Genomic DNA, 12,986 nt, shown 5'->3' with positions numbered 1-12,986 from the left:
GGATGTGGCCAGTTAAGATAGGCAAGGTAAATGGATGTGACCAGTTAAGGTAGGTAAGGTAAATAGATGTGGGCAGTTAAGATAGATAAGTTAAATGGATGTGGCCAGTTAAGATAGATAAGTTAAATGGATGTGGCCAGTTAAGGTAGGTAAGGTAAATGGAGGTGGTCAGTTAAGGTAGGTAAAGTAAATAGATGTGGTCAGTTAAGATAGGCAAGGTAAATGGATGTGGCCAGTTAAGATAGGCAAGGTAAATGGATGTGGCCAGTTAAGATAGGCAAGGTAAATGGATGTGGCCAGTTAAGATAGGCAAGGTTAATGGATGTGGCCAGTTAAGATAGGCAAGGTAAATGGATGTGACCAGTTAAGGTAGGTAAGGTAAATAGATGTGGCCAGTTAAGATAGGCAAGGTAAATGGATGTGGCCAGTTAAGGTAGGTAAGGTAAATAGATGTGACCAGTTAAGGTAGGTAAGGTAAATAGATGTGACCAGTTAAGGTAGGTAAGGTAAATAGATGTGACCAGTTAAGGTAGGTAAGGTAAATGGATGTGGCCAGTTAAGGTGGGTAAGGTAAATGTATGTGGCCAGTTAAGATGGGTAAGGTACAAGATGTGACCAGTTAAGGTAGGTAAGGTAAATGAAAGTGACCAGTTAAGGTAGGTAAGGTAAATGGATGTGGCCAGTTAAGGTAGGTAAGGTAAATGGATGTTACCAGACACTAACCCGAAGAAAGGAGTGCAGACAAATGGACATCCAGTTGGTCAGCAACTTCTCCACTATAGTTTCTGTCCTGCCAAAACAAAAATGAGGCGGTAATGTCATTCCTACAACCATCTACACCCGCGGAACATTACAGGAATGTCTGACGCTCCGCACTGGAATCACTAGTAAGATATTCCAATACAATATACACACAGCTTTATTTACAATACAAAGCCACAGACAATGTGCAGCATTCCAAAATGGCCATCACTCTGATGGTGTTGTACATTTTGAAAGAAAATACTTTTTTTCAGTTCTCAAACATTTTACTATTGGGTTTGTATTTCGTATATACAGGGATAAAGATCAATGTTTTTAGGGTAGGATTGTCAGTTTTTGAAACAGATCATTTTATACATAAAAAATTTTATGCCAAAAGATAATTTTATACATAAAAATGGTTATGCCAAATTGTATTACTTTTCGCTCGCTGTAGTTTGAATTTACAAAACAAGGAGTGCTTTAAACATATTATTGGTATCTGTGACATTAAACATATTATTATTCCTATGTCAAGTTTGTGTATAAATGTTTCCACTCCTTTCTGTTAGGCTCCGTTCACATCTAGGCGTTTTGGGGCGTTTTTGGGGCGTTTTTCTGCTCTAGGATCAGCTCTCAAAACGCCCAACAAGACAAATCCTATTCATTTCAATGGCCCCTGTTCACATCTGAGCGTTTTGACGCTGTTTACAAAACGCCCAACGCTCAAAAAAGTACATGAGCTTCTTTTTGGGCAGATTACAGGCGTTTTCCATTGATCTCTATTCAATCTAAAAACGCCTGCACAAAAATCGCGGTAAAAATTGCGGTAAAATCGCGGTAAAAAACGCCGCAAAAATCACGGTAAAAAACGCGCGAAAAACGCTACGCTCAGGTGTGAATGTAGCCTTAAAGTGTATACGTATAGCAAAAAAAAAAAAAAATTTTTTTTTTTTATTTCGGTAAATAATTACTTTCACTTCCTGTCCATGAGAAACAGGAAGTAAGAGAAAATCTCCCCAAAGTATGGGGAATTCTCATCTTGTACAGTTGTCAGCATATTTCTTCCAAGTGGGATATTTCCTGATGACAACATTTTGGATTTCCCTAGAAATGGTCACCAGGATAAATAGAGAGAGTGAATCTCCTAAGCAGGGACACAGGTTGCAATAAAAATTCAAATATACTGAATTAAGGGCACCAACCCAGTGGTAGGAGATTCCAGAATCAAAGTCAGCCTTATGGGCAACACAATGGGCTAAGATTCATACTACCCATTATGCTGACCCTGGCCTTTCAAGCTGCACAATCTGTTGCCACGGTTTCTTCATAAGAGATCTATAAATAATTTACATTTGAATGCAGGTATTGCTGAAATCATACAGTGCCTTGAAAAAGTATTCATACCCTTTGAAATTTTTGCACATTTTGTCATGGTACAACCAAAAAGGTAAATGTATTTTAATGGGATTTTATGTGATAGACCAACACAAAGTGGCACATAATTGTGAAGTGGAAGGAAAATGATAAATGGTTTTCAACATTTTTTACAAATCAATAGCTAACAAGAATGACGTGAATTCAGCCCCTTTTACTCTGATACCCCTAACTAAAATTTAGTTGAACCAATTGCCTTTAGAAGTTATCTAATTAGTAAATAGAGTTCACCTGTGTGTAATTTAATCACAGTTCTGTGAAGCCCTCAGAGGTTTGTTAGAGAGCCTTAGTGAACAAACCGCAACATGAAGGCCAAGGAACACACCAGACAAGTGTTGTGGAGAAGTTTAACCTCCCTGGCGGTATGATTCTTTCCGATTTTAGGTGCTGAAAGCGGTACCATTATTTTGCATGTAATTCTTAAGAATGAGCAGCCCAAACCAACTATTTACATATGATTTTTTTTTTTACTGTGCGTTCTTCTTTATAACATCTCGGGTATGATAAAGTTTGAAACACAAAATCATAAATTATAATATAATAAAAAACTATAAATAAGTTAAAGTATGTATGCATGTATATATATATATATATATATATATATATATATATATATATATATATATATATATTATTATACATGATTTATATAGCGCCAACAGTTTGCGCAGCGCTTTACAATGTGAGGGAAGACAGTACAGTTACAATACAGTTCAAAACAGGGGGAACTAGAGGGCCCTGCTCGTTAGAGCTTACAATCTAGAATATACATACACATTGCAATCAAGTGTGTTCATAAGGTGAAATGTGTAAGTACAGAGAGTCAGGTGAGGTTTGTCTAATCCACCAGGACTAGGAACATTTATTGAAACTTACATGGCCCTCCTTCTACTGCCGAAAGCTTATTGAATCGGCCCAGTGGAAAATTGGCAGCTGGCATCCAATCAGATTTGTTTTCCTGTGCCACACAATGAGGTTGATTTTTTAAAGGCAACTAGGCTGTTTCCCATAGCATAGTAAGTGTGGTCAATATTCACTTTGCACAAGGAAATGTACAAGGAAAATAAAGAACGGTATTTTTGCATGCATGTGACCGGTTGTCGGAAGTCAGCAGAGCTTCACCTGATGCACTAAGTCCACAGAAAAATCCCTTGTAAAGTGAAAAGCCTATTTGCCTTTAGTAAATCAACTCCAATGATTCTGCTTTACTGCCTTATCTCAGAATGTAAGTCCATAGGTCAGTTTACTCACTGCAAGCAACACGCTCTTTAAGTGGCTAATCTACTCTATATTAAAAAAAAGATATTGTGACACCTGTCTTTACACACACATAAACTTTAATGGCATCCCAGTCTTAGTCCGTTGGGTTCAATATTGAGTTGGCCCACCCTTTGCAGCTATAACAGCTTCAACTCTTCTGGGAAGGCTGTCCACAAGGTTTAGGAGTGTGTCTATGGGAATGTTTGACCATTCCTCCAGAAGCGCATTTGTGAAGTCAGGCACTGATGTTGGACGTGAAGGCCTGGCTTGCAGTCTCCGCTCTAGTTCATCAGGTTGAGGTCAGGACTCTATGCAGGTCTGCAAGTTCCTCCACCCCAAACTCGCTTATCCATGTCTTTATGGACCTTGCTGTGTGCACGGGTCCAAACCATTTGGTGGAGGGGGGATTATAGTGTGGGGTTGTTTTTCAGGGGTTGGGCTTGGCCTCTTAGTTCCAGTGAAGGGAACTCTTAAGGCGTCAGCATACCAAGACATTTCGGACAATTTCATGCTCCCAACTTTGTGAGAACAGTTTGGGGACAGCCCCCTTCCTGTTCCAACATGACTGCACACCAGTGCACAAAGCAAGGTCCATAAAGACATGGATGAGCGAGTTTGGGGTGGAGGAACATGACCCAAAAGAACACCTTTTGGAATTCATTTGAATGTCTGACCTCACAAATGCTCTTCTCGAGGAATGGTCAAAGATTCCCATAGACACACTCCTAAACCTTGTGGACAGCCTTCCCAGAAGAGTTGAAGCGGTTATAGTTGCAAAGGCAGGCCAACTCAATATTGGCCTGCTCTAATCCCAATACTTTTGACAATATAGTGTATATCTCAATAGTTGTTAGGCAGCGAGCATCAAATCACCTGAGATATTGAGAGCACCCACTAACAGCTAATCCTCAAATCTCTACTATTTTTTAAATAGCAGCACAATAATAAATGTATAAAAAAGTTGCATTAAAAAGCTACTTTTAAACTGCAACCACAAATCAAAAAATCTGCTCATTAAAAGTACACAATACTAAACAATAAAACAGTTATTGAATTTTTTATTTTTTTGGTGTGGTCCTTCATGGTCAGCACTTTACCTGCGAAGAAGCAATTTGGGGTTCTTGGCCACACACTGGTCTACCAATTCAGACAGGAGGGTCTTCATGACATCAGTCAGATACTCCAGCTTGCCATGTAGCGCCACAGTAAGTAATGATGCGGCATGACAGCGATCCCGTTGTGACAACGTGGACTGGGCATCCAATGTTTCGATGAGCTGCAAGAGGAAGACAAGAGGACAAAGGTTTCCAACAACCTCAGGGATCGTTTGATTTATAAATGTTTGCCACAAAAGGAAATTACAATTTATTTCAGAAGGACTGTAGAGCACCAGCATGAGGGGCCACCTTCTCCACCTCAAATCTTATCATTTATACTGGAGAGCCAAGGAATTATTTCAATAGCTAGGTCAGGGGTCCTCAAACTATGCAGCTGTTAAACGTGCTTTCAGTAGCTTTTTCCATTGGCGTTATTGCACGCTTGGCTATGTTGCTTTTAGCAGCGTTTTTTCTGCCTCCATTCAAAATCAATGGTTCCCTATGGGAGATTAATGATTTGAATGGAAGGCGCACCGCAAGTCGGATGATCCGACTTGTGGTGCAACTTGCGCTGTGAGAATCTTGAGGAAGAACTCCATGCCAAAAATGGGAAAAAACTGCGTGGGGGTCCCCCCGACCCCCCCCCCCTCCCCAGGTTCCAAACCAGGCCCTTCAGGTCTGGTATGGAATTTGAGGGTAGACCCACGCCGAAAAAACGACGATGTCATCTGTGACATGAGGGGGCGGGGTCTCCTGATGACGTCACCAGGCGGCCACGCCAACAATGGCTATATAACAAGCTGCAGAGACCGGAGACCTGCATAATCACCGGAGACATCGTCTGAGGAGGACCGGAGGAAGAAGAAGAGCCGAGGGCAAAAGAGGAGACAGCAGAAGAACGGACAGCAAAAGAGCAGAAGACCAGAAGAGCGGAGAGGGAGAAGACCAGAGCAGAGAAGACCGGATGAAGATTTTTAATAAACTTTCCAAAACGTCTCCTGTCGTTATTTAACACTGCCTTTTATGGGGTGAATGGGTAGGGGTACAGTGTACCCCATACCCATTCACATAGGGAGGGGGTCTGGGATCTGGGGGACCACCCTTGTTAAAGAGGGCTTACAGATACCGAGAAGCCCCCTGCCCGCAGACCCCCACAACCACCGGCCAGGGTTGTGGGGATGAGGCCCTTGTCCTCATCAACATGGGTGCAAGGTGCTTTGGGGTGGGGGGTGCAGAGCTGCCTCAAAGCACCAACCCCCCCATGTTGAGGGCATGTGGTCTGGTATGGTCCAGGGGGGGGTGCTCGCTCATCCCCTCCCCCTTCCTACCCTACCGGGCTGCCTGCTCGGATAAGGGTCTGGTATGGATTTTGGTGGGGAGACCCCACGCCGTTTTTTCGGCATGGGTCTACCCTCAAATTCCATACCAAACCAGAAGGGCCTGGTTTGGAACCCGGGGGGGGGGGACCCCCACCCAGTGTTTTTCCCATTTTTGGCGTGGAGTTCCCCCTCAAGATTCTCACAGCGCAAGTCGCACCGCAAGTCGGAACATCCTGATCCGACTTGCGGTGCGCCTTCCATTCAAATCAATAGGCTCTCATAGGGAACCATTGATTTTGAATGGAAGGAAAAAAAAAAATGTATAACGTGGCTGAACGTACTTCATCACGTTTGGTCACGGTTGGTCCCGTTTTTGCGTTTGAAACGCCGGGAAACACACGTTTGAACACAAATAATTGCGTTCCAAAAAAAGTCCCTGAACTCAGCTGCCTGCAAATGACTGTAAACGACCCGGTGTACATGGACAGATAAGATAACATGTAGGGGGGTTCAGGGGCTTCTGGAAAAAACGCCCAACTGCTCCTAAACGGCCATTTACAACGTCCCGCGTACATGGAGCCTAAGATCTGAAAGTGCATAGAAGGCAAAATAAAATGATCAGGTTAGGAATCTGAACTGAGGCCATTGGAGGACTCCAAGAATTTGCACTATACACCAGTGGTTTTGAAAAGTGAGCCTGGCTATTTGAGGCACAATAGAACTATTTGTAAGGCTCCGTCCATTGTCCTGAAATTAAAAATAATGCTTTTATTTTTTGGGGAATATGTGATGAAATAATACATGTGAATAGCTTCTGTTTTAGGAAAGCTTTACTCTGCTATGCAGCAAAGGATTTAATAGACAGCCAAAGTTTCAGTGGGGCAAGACCACCTTTCTCAACGCTTGCTTTGCCCTACCAAAACATCAGATGTCTACTAAGTTCTTCGATCTTCTTTTTTAGATATGCTCTCATTATAGAATGCTGTGCGTGCCCACGATATCTATTATGGTACATATCTATTCTTTATTAGGGACACCTGTTCAATTGCTTGGTAACGCAAATTGCTAATCAGCCAATCATACGGCAACAACTCATTGCATCCATGCATCTTGACGTGGTGAAGAGGACTCGCTGACATTCCCACAGAGCATCAGAATGGGGAAGAATGGGGATTTAAGTGACTTTGAATGTGGCATGGTTGTTGGTGCCAGACAGCCTGGTCTAAATATTTCAAAAACTGCTGATCTACTGGAATTTTCACACAAAACCATCTCTCGGGTTTGCAGAGAATGGTCCAAAAAAGAGAAAATATCCAGTGAATGGCAGTTGTATGGAGGAAAATGTCTTGTTGATGTCAGAGGAGAATGGGCAGACTGGTTCTCCTGTCAGCTAAAAACAGGAAACTGAAGATATGAGGCAGTTCTTAAGGCAAAAGGGGGTCCAACCCGGTACTAGCAAGGTGAACCTAATAAAGTGGCCGGGGAGTGTATATAGATCAACATATATAGATGAACTGTGCAAAGCTAAAGGTTTGCACAATTCATGTAGTTGAATACCATGAATTGTTGGTTGGGAATGTTTGTGGTAAGTACCTTTCTCAGTCTTCATAGATTTTAAGATGGTACCCTCAAGGAAATAAAATAGGCTATCATGTGGTTTCCACTTTCTATATAAAAATTCATATAGTTGTTGTCTTAACCACTTGCTGACTGCCCTATAGCACTTTTACTGCTACAGGGCGGCAGCTGTGCGCAGGATCACGTATATACAATTAATTTTGCACTTCCGCCTGCAAGGGGCGCCCGCCACTGGTGGCCCACTTCTGCTGCGATAATTCACAGCAGAAGCCGATCTGAGGGTCCCTGGGACTCGATGCCCACCGGCACCCGCTGATTGTCTGTAAAACACAGGGAACTGAAATACGCTTATGTACACAAGGCTCATCTCAGTTCTGACAGGGGGGAGGGTGGGGGTGGGAAGGGACCGGTTCTGTATCTCTGCAAAGCAGGGAATCGATTTCCTCCCCTTAGCAAAAGCAGCGCACAGTTTACAAAAAAAAACACTGGCTGAGCACACAGTTAACCCTTTGTCCGTCCTACATGTTTCACCCCTTCCCAGCCAGTGTCATTAGCACAGCGACAGTGCATATTTGTAACACTTATCACTGTATTAGTGTCACTGGTTCCCGCAAAATGCCAGTTCGTGTCCAATAGTCTGCCATAATATCGCAGTCCCGCTATAAGTCGCCGATCGCCGCCATTACTAGTATAAAAAATAAACATTCCATTTAACATTTTTTTTATTGGATGTGTTTTATAGCAGAATTTAAAAAATAACCTGTTTCCCGCTTGCAAGACCTATGAGTGCCTCAACCTCCACCTGTTGATCTATTGGTGTTTTCTGATAGTAGTGCACCCAGGTGGACCTCATATCATGTGTGCAGTGACTACAACTAGCAATTGCACACAGATTATGTATACTGTTTATATCATAGCCATGATCACATAGTTAATGATGGCCGGGTTGCCAAAGAGATATAGACAGTCGACTTCTTGTACCTTGGTAAGGAATAGCTTGTTATTGAGAAGGTTGGAGAGCTGGTTTAGGCCTTGTTCCACAGTGGCCCTCCTGTTCTCTGGAACATCCAAATTCTTCCGCAATGGAGAGATGGTATCTCCAGGGAAGAATATCTTTTCAATATAGGTGCTGTAGTCTCGGTAGGGAATGCCGGAGCCTTCAATATCACTAGTGAGGTCCATCATTTCCGTCATAAGATCTGAAAATGGGCAGAAGGCAAAAATAAAATGATCAAGTTAAGAACCTGAACTGAGGCCATTGGAAGACTCAAAGAACAGGAAAATACCAGTGAATTCTTTGCGGCACTGATCTCCTACGCTGGTCTCCAGGTTCTCCAGTTGGACAAGAACCTTCTTATAATCCCTCATTGCCAACTTACTCTGCCTCCTGGAAAATAGCAACATTAAAAATGTCTCAAGTAGGTCAAAAAGGGGCAGTCAGATGCCAATTACAGATCATTTCACAATTATTATTGCATTTTTCATGAGTCTATAGCAAAAAAACTGTTAAAGGAATGAATGAGCAGCCAATCAGTGCCTTACATAGAACCTTTCCCCATCCTGAAAACATGGGGCTGCTGGTACCCAGAGGGAGCCCAATCCAAATAACAGGTAAGCATTAGAGAGCATTAGGCTTTATTTTTAGGAAAGGAGTGAAGTTATTTCACTGGTTTGGACCACTTTAACTGCTGCAATTGTAACGTGGAACTTAGCTCAAAAAGTGAAGATCTGCTAAGTTATAGGGAACACAATTGTTCATTGTGCCCAAGCAGTATTCTGAAAAATATACACTATATTACCAAAAGTATTGGGACTCCTGCCTTAACACGTACATTAACTTTAATGGCATCCCAGTCTTAGTCCGTAGGGTTCAATATTGAGTTGGACCACCTTTTGCAGCTAGAACAGTTTCATCTCTTCTGTGAAGGCTGTCCACAAGGTTTAGGAGTGTGCCTATGGGAATGTTTGTTCCCATAAGCAAAGGGCCATAAGGACCAGTGCTGTATCTTGGCCTAGGCCGACAAGGCCCAGGCCTAGGGCAGCACTTTGCAGGGGGGGAACAAAAAAGCTGCACGCCGAACGAAAAAAAACCAGCCTCCTCTTGGCTCCCGCACTAAAAGGGTCCCCGCCGGCTTATAAGCTGCATTGATGGGGCTGTACTGATATGCTGCATTGATGGGCGCTAATAGGTTGCACTGATGGGCACTGATAGGCATTGATATGCTGCACTGATGAGGCGGCAATGGTGGGTACTGATAAACTGCACTGATGGGTGCGAATAAGGCTGTACTGATAAGGCAGCACTGATATGCTGCACTGATGGGCACGAGGTGGCACTAATAAGCTTTACTGATGGAGCTGCACTGATATGCTGCCCTGATATGTTGCACTAATGGGCACTAATAAGCTGCACTGATGATGCTGCACTCATGGCCACTGATGAGGCGGCACTGATTTGATGCACTGATAGGCTGCACTGGTGGCCACTTATGAGGCCGCACTGATATGCTGCACTGATGAGGCTGCACTGATGGGCACTGGTAAAGCTGCACTGATGGGCACTGATAGACTGTGGTTGTGGTCTGTAGTTTACAGATGACAAGGGGGGTCATAAACAGGAAGAGGTGTAGCCTTTACAGAAAGGGGTGGGTCGTATTTAAATTAGGGGGTGCCTAAGTGTAGTCAGGCCTAGGGCAGCACAAAACCTAAATACACCACTGATAGGGACATGGATGAGCGAGTTTTTGGTGGAGGAACTTGACTGGCATGCACCTCAACCCGATAGAACACCTTTGGGATGAATTGGGATGAATTAGAGTGGAGACTGTGAGCCAGGCCTTCTCTCCTTCATCGGTGCCTGACCTCACTAATGCACTTCAGGAAGAATGGTCAAACGTTCCCATAGACACACTCCTAAACCTTGTGGACAGCCTTCCCAGAAGAGTTGAAGCGTTTATAGCTGCAAATGGTGGGCCAACTCAATATTGAACCCTATGGACTAAGACTGGGATCCCATTAGTTCATGTGCGTGTAAAGGCAGGCGTCCCAATACTTTTGGTAATAATGTACATTAGTGGCTATAATGTGTTTTTTTTCTAGATTGAGGTATTTTTGGAAATAAAAACACAATATGGTCACTAGGTGGCGGTGTCTATATAGGAACCACATATATCAGAGACAATACAGTGATTGTATCCACACAATGAATGTTTTATAGGTAGACCCCTAAAATGAGATACAAAAAAAAATGTGCTAATTTAACAAGTACCTGTACATGAAAATGATTATTAGGACAACAGGAACAAGTAAAGCTGCGCCAACTCCCAGTCCAATCTTGGCCTCTTTTGGAAAACTAGATTGGCCCTCTACATCGTATTTTACTTGCCCAAGGTTGAAGCGAAGATTCCCCATGTGAATCTGTGGGACGTCAATAACATAGTTAGTCTGGCTGAAAAAAAGACACACGTTCATCTAGTTCAACCAATAGGCATGTCAAGAGTTAACATAGAAGATCAGCATAGCTTCAGTCTATCACATGACTATACTCTCAGAGCTGGATACTCCACAAAACAACCTAGGAAAGAGCCTAGGCACCAAAACTTCATTATTTTGCAGTAAACCAGAGGTATAGCACAATTGGTCAAAGCTGTCTAAATATAATACTTGTTTTCACTTTTTCATTCATTGCTGCTGATCTTTTGAAGCCACTTAATGTCTACATGCACACAAGCATGCATCTCAGGGCAGGTTTCCTGATGGTGTCATCAGTGGACCATGTCTGCGTAAAGCCTCATTGCATACAAGCACTTGGGGGCGTACAACATACAATACGGCATATTTCCTCACCTGGAAGCCTTGGGTGCTGCATACAGTGACCCATATCAATGTCTGTACCGGGTTTACCCACTTGCATACAGACATACGACTCTGGGTGCAGGCTGTCTGCATCCAGGGATGTGCATCTATACGCAAGCATGTGTTTAAATCAGTATTCGTGTTGTGTTCAGCCATTGATTTCTATAGGCGGCTGCATTTCTGGACAGGGAAATTAGGAAATTTTCCCAAATTTTACGTTGTACAACCCCAAGTGCCTGGGTGCATGGGGCCTTGTGTGTTGAAACATCCACCAGTAGTCTCCATCATAACCAGGGCCAGCCTTAGGTGTTCAGGCGCCCTGTGTGGGCTAATCTTGTGGTGCCCCCCATCCTCACCCCTCGCCCCCTGGTCACCTGAGCATACACAAAGAGGAAAAAATATTTGTAACAAATAAGAGAGATGAAGGGGCTGCGGACATGGTACAGGAGATGCGGGGGCTGCAGACATGGTACAGGAGATGCGGGGGCTGCGGACATGGTACAGGAGATGCGGGGGCTGCGGACATGGTACAGGAGATGCAGGGGCTGCGGACATGGTACAGGAGATGCAGGGGCTGCGGACATGGTACAGGAGATGCAGGGGCTGCGGACATGGTACAGGAGATGCAGGGGTTGCAGACATGGGCTGCAGACATGGTACAGGAGATGCAGGGGCTGCGGGCATGGTACAGGAGATGCAGAGGCTGCGAGCATGGTACAGGAGATGCAGGGGCTGCGGACATGGTACAGGAGATGCAGAGGCTGCGGACATGGTACAGGAGATGCAGAGGCTGCGGGCATGGTACAGGAGATGCAGGGGCTGCGGGCATGGTACAGGAGATGCAGGGGCTGCGGGCATGGTACAGGAGATGCAGGGGCTGCGGGCATGGTACAGGAGATGCAGGGGCTGCGGGCATGGTACAGGAGATGCAGGGGCTGCGGGCATGGTACAGGAGATGCAGGGGCTGCGGGCATGGTACAGGAGATGCAGGGGCTGCGGGCATGGTACAGGAGATGCAGGGGCTGCGGGCATGGTACAGGAGATGCAGGGGCTGCGGGCATGGTACAGGAGATGCAGGGGCTGCAGGCACGGTACAGGAGATGCAGGGGCTGCGGGCATGGTACACGAGATGCAGGGGCTGCGGGCATGGTACACGAGATGCAGGGGCTGCGGGCATGGTACACGAGATGCAGGGGCTGCGGGCATGGTACACGAGATGCAGGGGCTGCGGGCATGGTACACGAGATGCAGGGGCTGAGGGCATGGTACACGAGATGCAGGGGCTGCTGGCATGGTACACGAGATGAAGGGGCTGCTGGCATGATACAGGAGATGCAGGGGCAGCGGGCATGGTACAGGAGATGCAAGGGCTGCGGGCATGGTACAGGAGATGCAGGGGCTGCGGGCATGGTACAGGAGATGCAGGGGCTGCGGGCATGGTACAGGAGATGCAAGAGATGCGGGCATGGTACAAGAGATGCGGGCATGGTACAGGAGATGCAGGGGCTGCGGGCATGGTACAGGAGATGCAGGGACTGCGGGCATGGTACAGGAGATGCAAGAGATGCGGGCATGGTACAAGAGATGCGGGCATGGTACAGGAGATGCAGGGGCTGCGGGCATGGTACAGGAGATGCAAGAGATGCGGGCATGGTACAAGAGATGCGGGCATGGTACAGGAGATGCAGGGGCTGCGGGC

General features: G+C 45.1%; 1 protein-coding gene across 1 annotated transcript in view; it reads right to left on the bottom strand.

The window, feature by feature from the left end:
• The window catches only part of PLXNB3 (plexin B3), a 206,644-nt gene that overhangs the window by 18,284 nt on the left and 175,374 nt on the right, over window positions 1-12,986 (bottom strand). Inside the window, exons 21-25 of the mRNA XM_082264425.1 lie at window positions 10,701-10,849; window positions 8,719-8,819; window positions 8,414-8,631; window positions 4,536-4,714; window positions 724-790 (exon numbers count right to left, since the gene is read on the bottom strand). Of these exons, the coding sequence (XP_082120551.1) occupies window positions 724-790; window positions 4,536-4,714; window positions 8,414-8,631; window positions 8,719-8,819; window positions 10,701-10,849 (714 nt within the window). The remainder of the gene's footprint in view (window positions 1-723; window positions 791-4,535; window positions 4,715-8,413; window positions 8,632-8,718; window positions 8,820-10,700; window positions 10,850-12,986) is intronic.

The sequence above is a fragment of the Pelophylax lessonae genome (assembly GCF_965119305.1).
Source record: "Pelophylax lessonae genome assembly, chromosome: 7".
Classification (NCBI taxonomy): Eukaryota; Metazoa; Chordata; class Amphibia; order Anura; family Ranidae; genus Pelophylax; species Pelophylax lessonae.
This window is presented reverse-complemented; position numbering and strand designations above follow the sequence as displayed.